Raw genomic sequence first — 17,549 nt, 5'->3', positions numbered from 1 at the left:
TACCATTCCAGCAATCTGGGTCAAGTAATGACCAAAGTTCCACATTAGGGCACTGAACTAGATTTGATTTGAACAGTTCCTACACATCCACACCATGGAAGAAAGTGAAACAGATGAAGAGACATAATGATGTCAAAACATTTTTTCTCCATCTGGCAGATATGTGGAAACTCCTTGAGCCAACAGCACAAAGGGGGAAAAACACCGAAACAAACATAGAAACATAGAAGATTGATGGCAGAAAAAGACCTCATGGTCCATCTAGTCTGCCCTTATACTATTTCCTGTATTTTATCTTACAATGGATATATGTTTATCCCAGGCATGTTTAAATTCAGTTACTGTGGATTTACCAACCAAGGATCTACTACTCTTTCAGTAAAATAATATTTTCTCATGTTGCTTCTGATCTTTCCACCAACTAACTTCAGATTGTGTCCCCTTGTTCTTGTGTTCACTTTCCTATTAAAAACACTTCCCTCCTGAACCTTATTTAACCCTTTAACATATTTAAATGTTTCGATCATGTCCCCCCTTTTCCTTCTGTCCTCCAGACTATACAGATTGAGTTCATTAAGTCTTTCCTGATACGTTTTATGCTTAAGACCTTCCACCATTCTTGTAGTATTTCAAATTTATTTATTTATTTGACTTATATGCCGCCCAATCCCGTAGGACTCAGGACGGCTTACAATAATACAAATATAATACAATAATACAAAGAAGTGAAATATTAATAATAAACTATTAAAACCCTATTATAAACCCATATACTAAAACTATAAACCCTCCTATAAAAACCCATGTCCAATCTATCAAACAACATACATATCAATCAAACATGACTCAGCTGTGCCAGATGTTAAGATTCACATCACCCATGCCTGCCGGCAAAGCAGGGTCTTGACGGCTTTTCGTAAGGCCAGTAGAGTGGAAGCAGTATGGACATCAAATCATGATCAACTGTAACCAAAGATGCTTTCACAAATGGCAACCAGACTTCCTTGGGTGTTTTTCTTTTCATTGAAAACATTTTGCTTCTCATCCAAGAAGCTTTTTCAGTTCTGACTGAATGGTGGGGAATAGAAGGATTTATATTCAGCTCTCTGGGGTGACTTGGGGCATTACAGTGGTACCTCTACTTAAGAACTTAATTCGTTCCGTGACCAGGTTCTTAAGTAGAAAAGTTTGTAAGTAGAAGGAATTTTTCCCATAGGAATCAATGCAAAAGCAAATAATGCGTGCAAACCCATTAGGAAAGAAATAAAAGCTCGGAATTTGGGTGGGAGGAGGAGGAGGAAGAAGAGGAGGAGGAGAGTCGCTACCCAGAGCGAAGGGAGAGTTTCTTTTCTCTGGGCGCTGGCAGAGGTTTATTATCCAAGTGCCCAGAGAAAGGAAAATACTTTGTTCGCTCTGGGCTGCGAAAGCCTCCTTAAGCGCCACCGAAAGGCTCCTCTGGCAGCCCAGAAAAGCCCAAGATGGCTGAGATTAAAGGGGGAATGGCAGGAAACTGGCTGGGCCTTTGTGCCGCTCTCAAATTTCCAGAGAAATTTTTCCGAGCTCGGGTTCTTAAATACAAAATGGTTCTTAAGAAGAGGCAAAAAAATCTTAAACACCCAGTTGTTATCTAGAAAACTTCTTAAGTAGAGGCGTTTTAGGTAGAGGTACCACTGTGTCTATATTCTCAAGGTCATGTAATAGGTGAGAAACCTCCTGATGTCATATCCAGTCGGGGGTTCCAACTTACTGCCACTACTGGTGCTGATGCGCGAACAGCTCTGGGCGACCAGTGTAGGTGTGCACGTGTCAAAATGAGATTTGTCTTCTGCACATGTGCAGGAAGCAGATCTTGCGAGAAGACATGTGGGTGTGTGAAATTTCAGTGGTTTTTTTTGCTTCCGCGTATACGCAAAGTGGAAGCAAAAAATTGCCAAAAATTGCTGAAATCTCTCGCATGTGCATGTCCTTTCATGGGGTTTTGCTTTCTGCACATGCGCAGAAGCCAAATCTCACTCCAACATGCCTGCCCACCTGCGCATAGTTACCTGGTGCATAGCTCCATTTCCGCTACCAGTGCGGCGTCCCGCACACACACCATTCCAGTAGGAACCTGATAGTAGTCCTATCCCTCCCCTTTTGTTGAGAGAAGGTTGTTCAATTTTAACATAGATAGTCTCTTTGAGGCCTTTGCTAGATGGTCAAACCAGTGGTCCGCTCTGTCCATATTCTGGACAATGCCCAGATAGCAATAGCAATAGTACTTAGACTTATGTACTGCTTCACAGTGCTTTTACAACCCTCTCTAAGCAGTTTGCAGAGTCAGCATCTTGTCCCCAAACAATCTGGGTCCTCATTTTATCAACTTTGGAAGAATGTAAGGCTGAATAAACCTTAAGCTGGTCAGGGTCAAATGGCTGGCAATCCTTTGAATTATCCTGCAAAACTGCATTATAACCACTGGGAGGGAAGGAAGGAAGGAAGGAAGGAAGGAAGGAAGGAAGGAAGGAAGGAAGGACAGAAAGAAGGGTGGGAGGGAGGGAGGGCAGTAGCAATAGCACTTACACATATACAGCTTCACAGTGCTTTACAGCCCTCTCTAGGTGGTTTACAGAGTCAGCCTCTTGCCCCCAACAATCTGGGTCCTCATTTTATCCACCTAGGATGGATGAAAGACTGGGTCAACCTGGCAGCCGGGGATCAGCAGAAGTAGGCCTGCAGTACTGCATTCTAACCACTGCGCCACTGCGGCTCATGCATATGACTGCAAGGCATGTAAATGGCTTCTATTCCCCACCATTCGGTCAGAACTGAAGAAGCTTCCTGGATGCGAAGTGAAATATTTTCAAAGAAAAGAAACCAAGAAAGTCCATGTGCCTTTGGAAAAGCACCTTTGGGGCAACCATGACCTGGATGATTGAGAATATCCATAGACCAGGGGTGTCAAAATGAAGGTCCATGGGCAAGATGTGGCCCATGGAGGGCTTAAATCTGGTCTGCAGGGGCAGCTTGGAAATATCAAAGGACATGGTTCCTCTGCCAGCCAAAATGGCCCTATTTGGGCTGGCAGAATGCTGCAAGTGGCAGGGGAGGCTGAAAACAGGCTGTGCAGGGACCTCCTCGTCAACTTTACCATTTAAGAAACCAGGAAAAAATGGCTAATTGTCAGAGTGATATAAGAGGGAGGGAATAATGGAGGGAGACTTACCTGCTTTCAAATAAAACGTTGCTTTGAATGACATGCGTGCTCTCCTTCCCAATCAGAAACTTGATTCGATCATAAAAGAGCCTTGGTGAGTGCTGCAAGAAAGGAGGTTGGCTTTGCTGAATGAGATCCAGAGGATCAGGAGATCCTTGGCAGAGCGGGCTGGAGAAGCAATTACTCTGCTGACAGCAATCAGGATCAACGCAGTCTGTCAAGCCATCTGCAAAAGGGGGGAAAAAAACTCAGAGAGGAGCTGCAGAAGAGATTAAAAATTGGTCAAATGCTCAGAAAGGCAACACCCAGAAAATTGTTAACCAAACGATAAGTGTGCAAAAAACGGCAAGCTTGTGTGTCTGGATAGAGTTTAAGGAAGAGATTCAAGCTGGACATGAACAACTTTCTAAACTTCTGCATCACATCTAAAACCATTGCTCGAAGGCAGGACTTCCCCTTAGTAATGAGAGTTATTGGAAAAGGGCGCATAATAAGGATGAGCTCTTGGGGTCTAAATCAACTTGTTTACATTCAACCTTTGACTATTTCATTGTTAAATAAGTATAAGAACAACTATGCCGGGGTGGCGCAGCAGATAGAGTGCTGTACTGCAGGCCACTGAAGCTGACTGTAGATCTGAAGGTCAGCGGTTCAAATCTCATCACCGGCTCAAGGTTGACTCAGCCTTCCATTCTTCCGAGGTGGGTAAAATGAGGACCCGGATTGTGGGGGCAATAGCCTGGCTCTGTTAAGAAGTTCTATTGCTAACCTGTTGTAAGCCGCCCTGAGTCTAAGGAGAAGGGCAGCATAAAAATTGATTGATTGATTGAATGAATGAATGAATGAATGAATAAATAAATAAATAAATGCTCCACCTATGAGAATCTCACTGAAGCTGCTTTTTCCTTTGACGTTATTCTGACAAATACGTCAAATTAAATTAAAACTAGTAGGATGACATAAAGTCATTCTGCGCCACACATCCTCTTGACCTCCCCATCTACAGCAATTGCTTCTCATCCTCTTCAAATTTTCTAGACATTCTTAACTACAAGATATGGACTTTCCCCATCTTGCAAGAAGTATTGTATGAATAAGCTATAGTTAAGTGCATACTACCCTGTAATCAGATCCATAGGTGGTAATCTTAGTGGTAGACTAGAACCATTATGAGCTGTGGTGGTGCAGTGGTTAGAGCCAGTACTGCAGGCTACTTCTGCTGACTGCTGGCTCTCTGCAGTTCAAATCCCACCATGCTCAAGGTTGACTCAGCCTTCCATCCTTCTGAGGTCAGTAAAATGAGGACCCGGATTGTTGGGAGCAAGATGCTAACTCTGTAAACAGTTTAGAAAAGGCTGTAAAGCTCTTTACAAACTCTAAGTGCTATTGCTATTATTTTTTGTAGAACACAAAATGCATGGTATGACTCACACTGGCTATATTAATACAACATGCTGAGTCCTAACCTTATTTTTACAAAATTAAATGTTTTTCAGTTACATGCTAATTCAATTCAGATCAAATCAAATCTTCATTAAGGCCTTGGACCAGAAGTTGTGGGTGCTTTATCACTAGAGGCTTTTAAGAAGAGACTGGACAGTTATCTGGAATGGTTTAGGATCTCCTGTTTGAGCAGGCGGTTGGACAAGATGACCTCTAAGGTCCCTTCCAACTCTGTTATTTTATATTATATTCTGTATCTGTGCCAAGGGAAGAGAGCTTTTGAGAAAGTGCGAGCCACATTTTGCAATAGCCGTATTTTCAAAATTATTCCATGCATATGATAGAGATGCATATGATAGAGAAAGAAAAATGAGGCTTGTGCATGGAACAGTAGATTTGACCATCGGCTTTCAGTTTGAAGAATGGAAATGCAAGAAGGAAAAAAAAGATTTGTAGGAAGAAAGAGAAGGTTGAGGCAGACTTTGGAAAGGAAAAAAAAGTAGTATTTCATTTTCCATATGGAAAGATTTGTTGGATTGTTCTGCAAAGTCAGTCTGTAGTGTAGGACAGGCATACCAGAAAGTAACAGAATACAAGAGTATGAATGGTTCTAATTGTTAAATTATTTTTTCATTTGAAACAAGGGAAGGAAGAGCAAGTAAAATAATGGAAGGAAAAAGGGAGGAAAGCAAAAGGTTTACAAGATGGGGGAATTCTTGACTCAAGATAGAAGAATAACTGAAGGGTGCTGGTGCCCTCTGAGCTTGGTTCTTTTCTTGCAGACGTTTCATCACCAAACTAGGTAACATCATCAGTAAACAAAAGAGTAAAAAAAATACATCCCAGCTTGGATGCAGGTAACAATGAAGGGTGAGACAATAAGTGGAAAAACAAGAGCCCAGACAAGAAAAAATTGAATGCATATTGGGAGAGGAAGGCAGAAAAGAGAACCATCAACAGAAACTTTAAAGGAATATCTGTGAAATACCAAAGCACAGATCGTTACAATGAGATCAAAGGCTGAACACTCCAAATTATTTGGTCTAGGCTAGGGGTTAAGCACAGTGGCTCAAGATCAGAACTGTGCTCCTCCGAATTAATTTTAGAAAGAAGATTCAATTTCTGTATTCTTCACACTCCGAGTCTTCGGAGAGGGGTGGCATACAAATCTAATAAATAACAATAATAATAATAATAATAATAATAATGCAAAAGACTGCAAAAGGTGAAGATAAGTAAAGGTTTCCCTGCCTAGTCATGTCCAACTCTAGGACAAAGTGCTCATATCCATTTCTTGACCGAGGGAGCCAGCATTGTCCCTTCCTGTGGTCATGTGGCCAGCATGGCTATAAGTGTCAAAGGCAGGTGGAACACTGTTGCCTTCCCACCAAAGTGGTACCTATTTATCTATTCACATAGAATAGAATAGAACATAATGGAATGGAAGAGGAGGAGGTGGTGGAGGAGAATAGAATGGAATGGAATGAATGGAATAGAATGGAATGAATGGAGGAGGAGGAGGAGGAGGAGAATAGAATGGAATGGAATGAATGGAATAGAATGGAGGAGGAGGAGGAGGAGGAGGAGAATAGAACAGAACAGAATTCTTTATTGGCCAAGTGTGATTGGACATACAAGGAATTGGTCTTTGGCGCATATGCTCTCAATGTACATAAAAGAAAAGATAAGTTCATCAAGAATCATAAAGTACAACACCTTTTGAACTGCTAGATGGGCAGGAGCTGCAGCAAGGAACAGGAGCTCACCCTGTTACATGCTTACTTTCCACCTGACAAGCTCAGTCTCTTTAAGTTAAACCCACCAATTGAAAGACAAATGCGAGTTTTTGAAAAATAAATAAATCCAAAGGACAGCTTCCTGAAAGTAAAGACTATCATAAATATCACAATCTTCATGATGGAAATGTTCCAACATGCCCAAGAAGACAATCAACTAAGCGTGCGTGAGTTTCTGGCTTTCTTTTTAAGGCTGCATTCATAAAACATCTCCCTGGTAATAGGAGATTGGAGAAGGCTGTGAGTTTGCAGTTAGATCAGCATCCGCATCGGCGGCACTGGAGCAGGGAACCAGGTTTTCCTGGAAGCTACTTGGCACAGCCTAAACCAGAGAAGCACAACCCACTTCTGCTTGGAGGAACAGACATGTCAGACAGCCAGCGAGGGACAGAGAGTGTGACATGTCCCTCACTCACAGCCCATGTGCAGTTTTATCCCTACGCTGCTGTTGGGTTTAAGCTGCCTTGTTATTCTGTATCCCAAAGCTTTAATTAGAGAGTTGCGAACCACCCTCGCAGCCTCCTCTAACAATTGATTGCTGATACTTCTTGATCTGTAGGTGGGCAGAAGAGAAAGCCTGGAGCTCTTTGGCTGATCTCGAAGTCCATCTAGGAAAGGAAGAATGGGAACAGGCAGACCCCCAGCAGAAGAGACAGAGGCAATCTTAATGCAAACCATGAGCGGTAGAGGAGAAACGGCATCTGCCGAGGATGTCACACATCACACAGGCCGGTCCTGCTCAGCCTTGCCGAGCTGGCACAGATGGACACCACAAGCTGGGATGAGCTCTCCATGGTGCTGCATCTGTTGAAGAGATGTTTCAGCCAGACAAAATCTGCCTTTTAATACGACATCTGTGATAGAGAAGGTGAAGGGAGCTCAGAGATTGAATGATATGGTAGCGAGTCTCTCAGAAAAAGGTGTAGAGCAGGGCTGCTGGGGAATTCTGGGAATTGAAATCCACAGGTCTTAAAGTTGCCAAGGTTAGATATCCCTGGAGTAGATCATGAGATGCTCATTTCATTAATTCCTTAGCATCTGTTTATGTTACCTTTTAGGATGCACTCTGGAAATGGAAAAAAAAGGATGGGAAGAAAGATCGAAGGAACTGATGGGGAAGTTAGTTAGTTAGTTAGTTAGTTAGTTAGTTAGTTAGTTAGTCAGTCAGTCAGTCAGTCAGTCAGTCGGTTAGTTGGTTATTTATTTATTTTGTCCAATACAATATAATGAAGGTTATAGAGGTTATACTCGAATAAAATACATTAGAGAAAGAATAGAAGTGAAAATTTAGGAATAGAATATATCAACTAGAGAATAGAAAGATATTATGAGAGTAGTATAAGAAGAATAGAATAGAAGAATACTAGATTATAGGAGAGACAATAGGACAGGGGACGGGAGGCACGCTAGTGCACTTATGCCACGCCCCTTACTGACCTCTTAGGAATCTGGAGAGGTCAACTGTGGATAGTCTAAGGGTAAAATGTTGGGGTTAGGGAAAGATACTACGGAGTCCGGTAATGAGTTCCATGCTTCGACAGCTCGATTACTAAAGTCGTATTTTTTACAGTCCAATTTGGAGTGGTTAATAAGGGTTTTTAGTTGTTTATTAATTGGATTGTTACATGCTGTTTTTATCATTGTTGTTAGCCACCCAGAGTCTGCAGAGAAGGGGCGGCATACAAATCCAATAAATAATAATAATAATAATAATAATAATAATAATAATAATAATAATAATATTAAGCTTGTATCTGTTGTGTGCTCGTGTTGTTGTGTTGTTTTTGTCAATGAATGAATCTTTTATTGGGTTTGTGAAGATATTCATGACATGGGAGAGCCAATGGTAACAAGGTCAGCCAATGAATAGGCATAGCAACTGAGTCAGCCAATGGGAGCTAATCACTTCTGAGTCTGTGCAGAGAATCAAAATTGAATACTTAAGCTTAAGGCTGGGCATGGTTTCAGGTCCACGTTGCTCTCTCCACACTCTGCATTCTCTTCACTCTGAATTCTGCTGAAATGAAACTAACTCTCTGGCTGAATATACGAGCTTCTGGTTTTGATTTTTGTAACAAGCTTTAATCAGGTTTCAGTTACAATGGACTCTAAGCAAAGAATGACATATATATACACTCTCGAGCAATAACTGTCCCCTTACCTCCATCGTTATCGGTGTTATCTTCACAAAGCATTTCCATAACAACATTGCAGCCCATTCCGCTCCAGCCCACTTGGCAGACACAGTGCCATCCATTTTGGTCAAGGGTACACCTTCCATTTCCATAACACAGACCTGGGCATCCATCTGCAAAGACACCACAAAAAGAAAGCACCGTGCATTATCTCTCCTGCAAAACAATACACCAGCAGGGCAACGGGATTTTGCTTAAAGAACTGCATCAGGTCATCTCTATGGATAAAAAGAGATCACTATTCTTCAAGGCTGTTGATGAATTTTATACGCCGATGAAAAACAAAAGCTCTTTGGAATTTGTCATACCATTTCACTGTGTATTTATCCAGGATATTTCACAGGATTTTCTCTCTCTGTGTGTGTCCTTTTCATTCTATGCATTATGAATGTAATGCCTCTTAAACCGATTTTCCCAAATGGTCTAAGTCTATCATCTAAAATATTTGTGTTGGCATCTAAGGATTTCTTGAGGTTGCGTCTTCAGACATTGCTACAGCCTTTTTTTTTTTTTAAAGGGATTTAAAGTCATTTCTTCTATTAGGGATCCAGCTAATCTTTTCATTTAACTTTCTGGATATGAATATACCACATTGAATGCCTGGAGGTTTACAGATCTAGAAAAAATGGATTACATCTAACACTATATCAAAGAAATTCCTTTTAGGAAGATTATGATTGGTTGTGATAATCAGATAAGAGTTTCTCACACATTCCTTCTTTAGTAATGCCTTGGTAAAAGTCTCTGAATCTGTTCTGGATTCTGGCACTTAAACTGTAACATTGCCAGGGCAGGGGGCGGTTGGGGGGGGGGGGGGGCTCAGGGAGGGGAGACTGCTGGGGGAGGAGGATGAGGAAGAGAAAAGTCTGGATGGAAAGGCATCAGGGAGAGTCACAGGAGAAACTTCCTGTCTTCCTCCCTGGGACAATTCACCAGTGGAACAGCTTGCCACCAGAAGCTGTGGGTGCTGTAGCACTGGAGGTTTTTAAAGAGAGACTGGGCAGCCCCTGTCTTTCTTTCTTTCTTTCTTTCTTTCTTTCTTTCTTTCTTTCTTTCTTACTTACTTACTTACTTACTTACTTACTTACTTACTTACTTACTTACTTATTAGATTTGTATGCCGCCCCCCCTCCGCAGACTCGGGGCGGCTCACAGCACAATAAAAACAGTTTATAACAAATCTAATAATTTACAATATAAAATATTAAAAAACCCCATTATTAAACAGACATACACACAAGCATACCATACATAAATTGTATAGGCCCGGGGGAGATATCTCAGTTCCCCCATGCCTGACGACAAAGGTGGGTTTTAAGGGGTTTGCGAAAGGCGAGGAGGGTAGGGGCAGTTCTAATCTCTGGGGGGAGCTGGTTCCAGAGAGTTGGGGCCGCCACAGAAAAGGCTCTTTCCCTGGGGCCCGCCAACCGACATTGTTTAGTTGACGGGACCGGGAGAAGGCCCACTCTATGTGGGACCTAATCGGTCGCTGGGATTCGTGCGGCAGAAGGCGGTCCCTGAGATATTCTGGTCCGATATTCTGTCTTGCCTTGAAATTGCAGAGGGTCTCCTGCTTGAGCAGGGGGCTGGACTAGAAGACCCCCAAGGTCCCTTCCAGCTCTATTCTGAATTGAATTTCTTCCTTCAGACATTGTCTATTGTGTTCATTAATTATGACTTTTCTGTGTAGGCAGATGTTCATTCTCCAGACAAATTTTGGCTTATATTATCTGCTGTTTTTCAGTGTCTTCATATGTTGGCAGCTGAGATCTACAGTATGTTTTTTTTTTAAATTATTATTAAGTTCTACTGGTTCTAATTTTCTTAACTATCATGGAGGCTACAATTTTTTATACAAATTGTATGATCCATAATCTATGGGTTCACGGAAGCATGCCCACAGTAGAAATTAGCTTTCTCCAACCTTTTGCCTTCGAAAAACAGTTTCCAAAGTTCCCAGTATCAATATAATTCTATTTAAACTAATGCAATGCATCAAGATGTATAAGAACACAATAAAAAGAAATTCCCAGGCAATGCTGCCTGCAAATATTTGACTGATGCCATGCGGTTCTAAGCTATCTTCAGCCTTCTGGGCTTAGAAGTATGATTGCAATACTTTGTTTTTTTCCCTTTTCCATCTTATACTCATTACAGCCTGATTTTTAGTTCAAGGAGCTGCTTGTAGTGTTCCGAAGCCCCTTAATTATCCTGCATTGATTAGTATGTCTGAATGTTGACAATAAACTGGGAGTCAGCAGCTACATCTAAAAGCAAATAAAAATAAAATAAAATATGTACTTTAGCATGCCTACTGCACTCCTCAGTTCCTTATCATACCAGACAGTATGTCTGAACACTCTTACCAATGTTTTCTTAGTAATGGCTAGTCATAAAACACCCATTTACTAGGTAAAGTTGTTCCTATCAATTCTTTAGACAGCTGTAGAAAAGTCTCAAGAATTTCAGCTTCATTTTGTTGGGGGGGGGGTTCTGTGTGAAATGGCAGATCATCTCCTCCTCCCCTTCCTTCTCCCTTCCTCTCCCGTTCTTTCTTCATCCCTTCTCCATGTAATAATAATAATTAATAATAATTTATTAGATTTGTATGCTGCCCCTCTCCGAAGACATATGGTGCATATGCAGGACCCAAACATCATATAAATAGGAAAAAAAAATCATAAGTTTGGTGTTGAAAAGGAGGGAGAGAAAATATATCTTCTACTGGGCCTTTTCTTCCTTACGGCTCTCATATTCACGGTTTCCTTTTAACAAGTGGTGGCTTTAAACAAAGAAGGAAGCGGAATGACAACCCACTGCATTTACGTACTGAAATGAAAACAAATAAACCTTTCTGTATTAATTTGCCATTTGGGTTGATTGAGATTTGCTGTGGTTTAAACAGGTTATTTACGATCTGTGTGAATGGAAGCTACCATTAATCTAATCCTGTTACCCAAGTAGCCATTAGAATGGGTTTCCAGCTGAAACAATAAGTACAGTGTTTTTAATCATCATTGTTATCTGTCTAAGGGTGCTGTATTGTCAGTTTGAAATACAGACTGTGCTCCAGATATACAAGGACTCCAATTCTTGTAGAATTCTGTGCATTATTGGCTACTGCTGCTGCTTCTGCTTCTGCTGCTTCTTCTTCTTCTTCTTCTTCTTCTTCTTCTTCTTCTTCTTCTTCTTCTTCTTCTTCTTTCTTCTTCTTCTTTCCTCCTCCTCCTCCTCCTCCTCCTCCTCCTCCTCCTCCTCCTCCTTCTTCTTGGCACAGGCCCACTCAGAATGTACAAATGTTGACCCAAACAGAGGTAACTCTATGTAGGAGAAGGATATGCAGAGCCTTTTGGTTGGAGTCAAGAGAGGAATCAGCATGGAATCATTACATTCCCACAAGCAGTCTAAGTCAAAACCCTTTTGAATTTAACTCTTATCTAGTACCAATGTATTGCTGATCCCTGTCAGAAAACATCAGACAGCATGTTTCATTCTCATGAAGGGAACCATATTATATGGTTTTAAGCTTTTGTGCAAGAAAAGATTGAAGGCAAATGAGATCCAAGTAGAAGAACATCCTGGCTTCCAAATCTAAGGGACTGGTTTAGGCAAAACTATTAGTACTACGTACATAACTAGTTATGTTTGGCAATATATAGAATAAACCAACAATGTATGCTTACATGTATTAGAACATTATTGTTTGAGAGCTAGTGTTACGGATTGCCATAAGAGGAGCCTGAAACATGATTCACTCTCTCGGCTACTCTCTGTTATTTCTGTTTTGTTTTTGTAACTATGCTGCAGTAAGAACTATGTGTTCAAATTATGGTTTATGTATTTGTAAGCTGGAAAAGAAAGCTTATAGCATTGTATATTTATTGAAATGTATTGACTGATTTGACTGTGAATGACTAAGATAGTTGCCAAAGTAAATAATATTTTATACACTTAATGTATCTGGCTTGTATTACTGAATTATTACTTGTATCTCTGGACTATCAGGTGATATCTGTAAGATCTCCACATTTCCTCTGTGTAAGAGTATCTTTGACCATTTGGAGATAGCTCTGCACACTCCTTAACAAAAACCCAACAACACTTTTTCACACGGCTGTTGATAAAAATAGGAATGCCAACATGACCGCCTTCTTTGTGGTGTCCCCAACTCTCTGGAACCAGCTCCCCCCCCCGGAGATTAGAACTGCTGCCACCCTCCTTGCCTTCCGTAAACTCCTTAAAACTCACATCTGGCATCAGGCATGGGGGAATTGAGGCATTCCCCCCCATCTTCCCCAGGCCTATACTATTTATGTATGGTGTGTCTGTGTGTATGTCTGGTTTAATAATGGGGTTTTTAAATGTTTTTTAAATTTATTAGATTTGTCATGAATTGTTTAATTGTATGCTGTGAGCCGCCCCGAGTCTACAGAGAGGGGCGGCATACAAATCTAATAAATAGATACATAGATAGGTAGGTAGGTAGGTAGGTAGGTAGATAGATAGAGATAGATAGATAGATAGAGACAGAGAGAGAGAGAGAGAGAGATATACATAGATGGATAGATGGATAGATAGATAGATAGATGGATAGATGAATGGATGGATGGATGGATAGGTAGATAGGTAGGTAGATAGATAGATAGAGAGATAGATGTCTGATGGTGAATATGGCAGATGAAGAGGATCAGTACGGCAGCGAGAGTCACTCTCAGTGTGAGATGAATGGTACCTAAATTTGATAGGCTGTTTAAAATTTAACCAAGAAGATAAGAAGTGAAAATGTAGGGTTTTTTTTTAATTGAAATCCAGAAAATAAACCAAAAAAGTAACTCAAACTAAACTGAGCAAATTCCATTCCCTTGATAAAATGCTGGGACATAGCTGACATGTTCTTATTATATTAGAGAGCCAGGCTTCCTGCATGCAATTAAAATATTTATGGACAAAAACACTTTGGGAACTCCTGAACAACAATTTGCCAAGACTTACTAGTAACCGACTTGGGGGAAAGGTATTATTTTTCATTAAAATACAACAATTGCATTTCCACAGCTAAGGAATGTCTTCTGAAAAGATCTGAGAATTTTAGATTTATATTAGAAATATAATTAGAAATTAGCCTTGGGGATAAAGGAAACAAAGATAGATGAACACTTTTAATAACTTGGCTAATATTTAAATCCTATAAAGGCAAAGAATATAAGAATTAGTGTATTTAAACTGTTTCATTTTCTTTAATTAATTTAAAGTGGTTATATGTTTTTTAGCTATTCTCTTGATATTATTTTGTACAGACTCACTATATCAAAGCAGCTCCCTGTCGGACCGAAACCATCATTTTCAGTTAGAGAGTTTGGCCTGCCCAAATAGAATAGTACTGTGGGAATTGGGGAGGGGTGGTTGCATGTGAGGGGAAAATACAGTGATACCTTGTCTTACAAACTTAATTGGTTCCGGGACGAGGTTCTTAAGGTGAAAAGTTTGTAAGACGAAACAATGTTTCCCATAGGAATCAATGGAAAAGTGATTAATGCGTGCAAGTCCAAAATTCACCCCTTTTGCCAGCCGAAGCACCCGTTTTTGCACTGCTGGGATTCCCCTGAGGCTCCCCTCCATGGAAAACCCCACTTCTAGACTTCTGTGTTTTTGTGATGCTGCAGGGGAATCCCAGTAGGGGAATCCCAGCATCGCAAAAACGAGCGCTTCGCTGGCAACGGAAGTCTGTAGGTGGGGTTTCCCAGCGAAGGGAGCATCAGTGAAATCGCAGCATCGCAAAAACACCGAAGTCCTCGAAACCCCACCTCCGGACCTCTGTGTTTTTATGATGCTGCGATTTCACTGAGGGTCCCCTCGCTGGGAAACCCCACCTCCGGACTTCCGTTGCCAGCGAAGCGCCCTATTTTGCGCTGCTGGGATTCCCCTGCTAGAATTCCCCTGCAGCATCACAAAAACACAGAAGTCAGGAGGTGGGGTTTCCCATGGAGGGGAGCCTCAGGGGAATCCCAGCAGCGCAAAAACAGGTGCTTCGCTGGCAACGGAAGTCCGGAGGCGGAGCATCCCAGCAGCAATGGTGGGTTTGTAAGATGAAAATAGTTTGTAAGAAGAGGCAAAAATGTCTTAAACCCCGGGTTTGTATCTCGAAAAGTTGTATGACGAGGCGTTTGTAAGATGAGGTATCACTGTACTAGCAACAACAAATTATTTCCAGAGATTCAGCACCAGATGGAAATACAAGGGAGGATCATGTCCTTTGAGAAAACCAGAGTGGTCCATGTGATGAACTTGTGGGTGTGAAGATGAGGGGTGAATCTTAATCTGGGTGTAGAACTGTAGGAAAAATTAGCATCAGTTCGTAGCCAACATGGCTCGGTTAATAAATTGGAAGAAGGCCAAGGTTTGGACTGATTTATTTCTTGGATGTTAATTGGAATGCAGACACTCACTTAAGCTGATCTGGAACAAAGCAAAGCTACTGCATTTAATTTTCAGGATGTCTATGAGGAATTTTTTCTCTCTCCAAAATTGAGCCAATAACTAAGGAGACAGATGTGATTAGGAGCCACTTTCCAAGCAGGGGGGAAAAAAACCTAAAGCAGGGAATCTACATCCCAGATCTTACCAGGGTTAATGCCAGAGCATCATTCAAATCTTTGAGGAAGATAACAGGTTAAAATCCAGAGTGCTGAAAAATCCAGAAAGTTAAAAACAAAAAACTTATGTGACCTTCTGGACCAATGCAATTGGGTGGTTTAGAAGAGAATCTTTCTTGAACTCTGGGATTGAGAGTTGGCCAGTGGAGATGACCTTCCGTGGGAAGCAATATTTTGTTGTCCTTTTGCGAGGAGCTGCCAGAATTTTTGTTGCATTGTTTGATTCACACTTTGCTTTGTCCTGAATCTTCTCATGCATGAAACATTTTTACAGCTGATCTTTGAACTGTTGCGAGAATTTTTACACCTGGCTGGTTGTTGCTTGGCTAGAAGGAAAACAATTTTCTGCAAATGCCACAAATTCTTTGTGGGGTGTTTGGGGAAACCAAGGCTTTGAAAGTTTCCTTTCTACACTTTTCATTGAGCAGCTTCACCCATTAAAGATTAGATTAGATTTATTGGATTTATATGCCGCCCCTCTCCGCAAACTCGGGGCGGCTCACAACAAGTAAAAACAATACATAATAACAAATCCAATACCCACCAATCCAATTACAATGTTAAGCTAAAAAATTCATAAAAAACAACCCCAGAATATTAAAAAAAACAAGCACACAATCAATCTAACACCAAAACAACATGGGCAAGGGGAGATGTTTCAGTTCCCCCATGCCTGACGGCAGAGGTGGGTTTTAAGGAGTTTGTGAAAGGCAAGGAGGGTGGGGGCAATCCTAATCTCAGGGGGGAGTTGGTTCCAGAGGGTTGGAGCCACCACAGGGAAGGCTCTTCCCATGGGTCCCGCCAGACGACATTGTTTAGTCGACGGGAACCGGAGAAGGCCAACTCTGTGGGACCGAACAAACATTCTCTTTGGCCTAAATAAGTAATAAGACAGAAACACTGCAGAAATTATTTTTCACAGGTATCTCCTTCTGACTTCCAAACAAACAGATTTGCTCAACTTCTTTCCTCATTTCATAGCCACCTCGCCTTATGGTTTGAATTCACAGGGATTTGATTTTGTTTTGGAAGTGTTCGGAAACTTCAGATCGTGCAGAATGCAGCTGCGAGAGCAATCATGGGCTTTCCCAAATATGCCCATGTTACACCAACACTCCGCAGTCTGCATTGGTTGCCGATCAGTTTCCAGTCACAATTCAAAGTGTTGGTTATGACCTATAAAGCCCTTCATGGCACCGGACCAGACTATCTCAGGGACCGCCTTCTGCTGCATGAATCCCAGCAGCCAATAAGGTCCCACAGAGTTGGTCTTCTCCGGGTCCCGTCAACTAAACAATGTCGCTTGGCGGGACCAAGGGGAAGAGCCTTCTTTGTGGCGGCCCCGACCCTCTGGAACCAACTCCCCCCAGAGATTAGAATTGCTCCCACCCTCCTTGCCTTTCATAAGCTTCTCAAAACCCACCTCTGCCGCCAGGCATGGGGGAATTGAGATACTCTTTCCCCCTAGGCCTTTACAATTTTATGCATGGTATGTCTGTATGTATGTTTGGTTTTACAATAGGGGTTTTTAACTGTTTATATTGGATTGTCATATGCTGTTTACTACTGTTGTTAGCCGCCCCAGTCTACGGAGAGGGGCGGCATACAAATCCAATAAAATCAAATCAAATCAAGTGAAAACCAACAGCTTCCTCATCCACAATGATCAGACACACCTTTTATTCGCAGAGGTATAGACAGCTAAGAGGGGAAACCAATGTTTCAAAAAAAACCCTGACTTATTAAACTTACAAGGAAACTGCAGGGAGATGACCAAGAACTCTTTTTCATGGACCCTCCAAACTGGAAGTAGAAATCAGGCACAAGTTACAGTGACCTAAACTTTTGCTACATGATAAAGAAAAAAAAAACTTTTGGACTGTTAAGATCTGTACAGCTTCAAATCATTTTGTCTCTAGAGGCTGTGGGTTCTTCATCTCTGGAGGTTTATAAGAGGCTGAATTAGCCAACTTTGACTTTAATTGGTGTTCCTATATGTTGTGGTTCAGCCTGAGGCTGCTCAGGGACCGGCTGTGTCTCTGCTGGCTCCATGCCCGGAGGAGGATGACAGCGAAGAGGAGGGGGCTGAACAGTCGGATGGGGGGGAGGAAAATCAGGAATGGGATGAAGGAGAACAGCATGAGAGCCCCGCCGGGGGGGGGGGGGCTGTCCCCAGCCAGTAGTTTGGAGTCATTAGGTGATGAAGCTCAAGCCGTCATTGACATGCGACAGAGACGGTCAGATCAAAGAAAGGAGCAATTAAAGA

General features: G+C 41.7%; 1 protein-coding gene across 1 annotated transcript in view; it reads right to left on the bottom strand.

Annotated features, from left to right (window-relative positions):
• The window catches only part of TENM1 (teneurin transmembrane protein 1), a 572,994-nt gene that overhangs the window by 147,517 nt on the left and 407,928 nt on the right, over positions 1-17,549 (bottom strand). Inside the window, exons 13-14 of the mRNA XM_070759727.1 lie at positions 8,597-8,743; positions 3,206-3,422 (exon numbers count right to left, since the gene is read on the bottom strand). Of these exons, the coding sequence (XP_070615828.1) occupies positions 3,206-3,422; positions 8,597-8,743 (364 nt within the window). The remainder of the gene's footprint in view (positions 1-3,205; positions 3,423-8,596; positions 8,744-17,549) is intronic.

Source organism: Erythrolamprus reginae, chromosome 8 (assembly GCF_031021105.1).
Source record: "Erythrolamprus reginae isolate rEryReg1 chromosome 8, rEryReg1.hap1, whole genome shotgun sequence".
NCBI lineage: Eukaryota > Metazoa > Chordata > Lepidosauria > Squamata > Dipsadidae > Erythrolamprus > Erythrolamprus reginae.
This window is presented reverse-complemented; position numbering and strand designations above follow the sequence as displayed.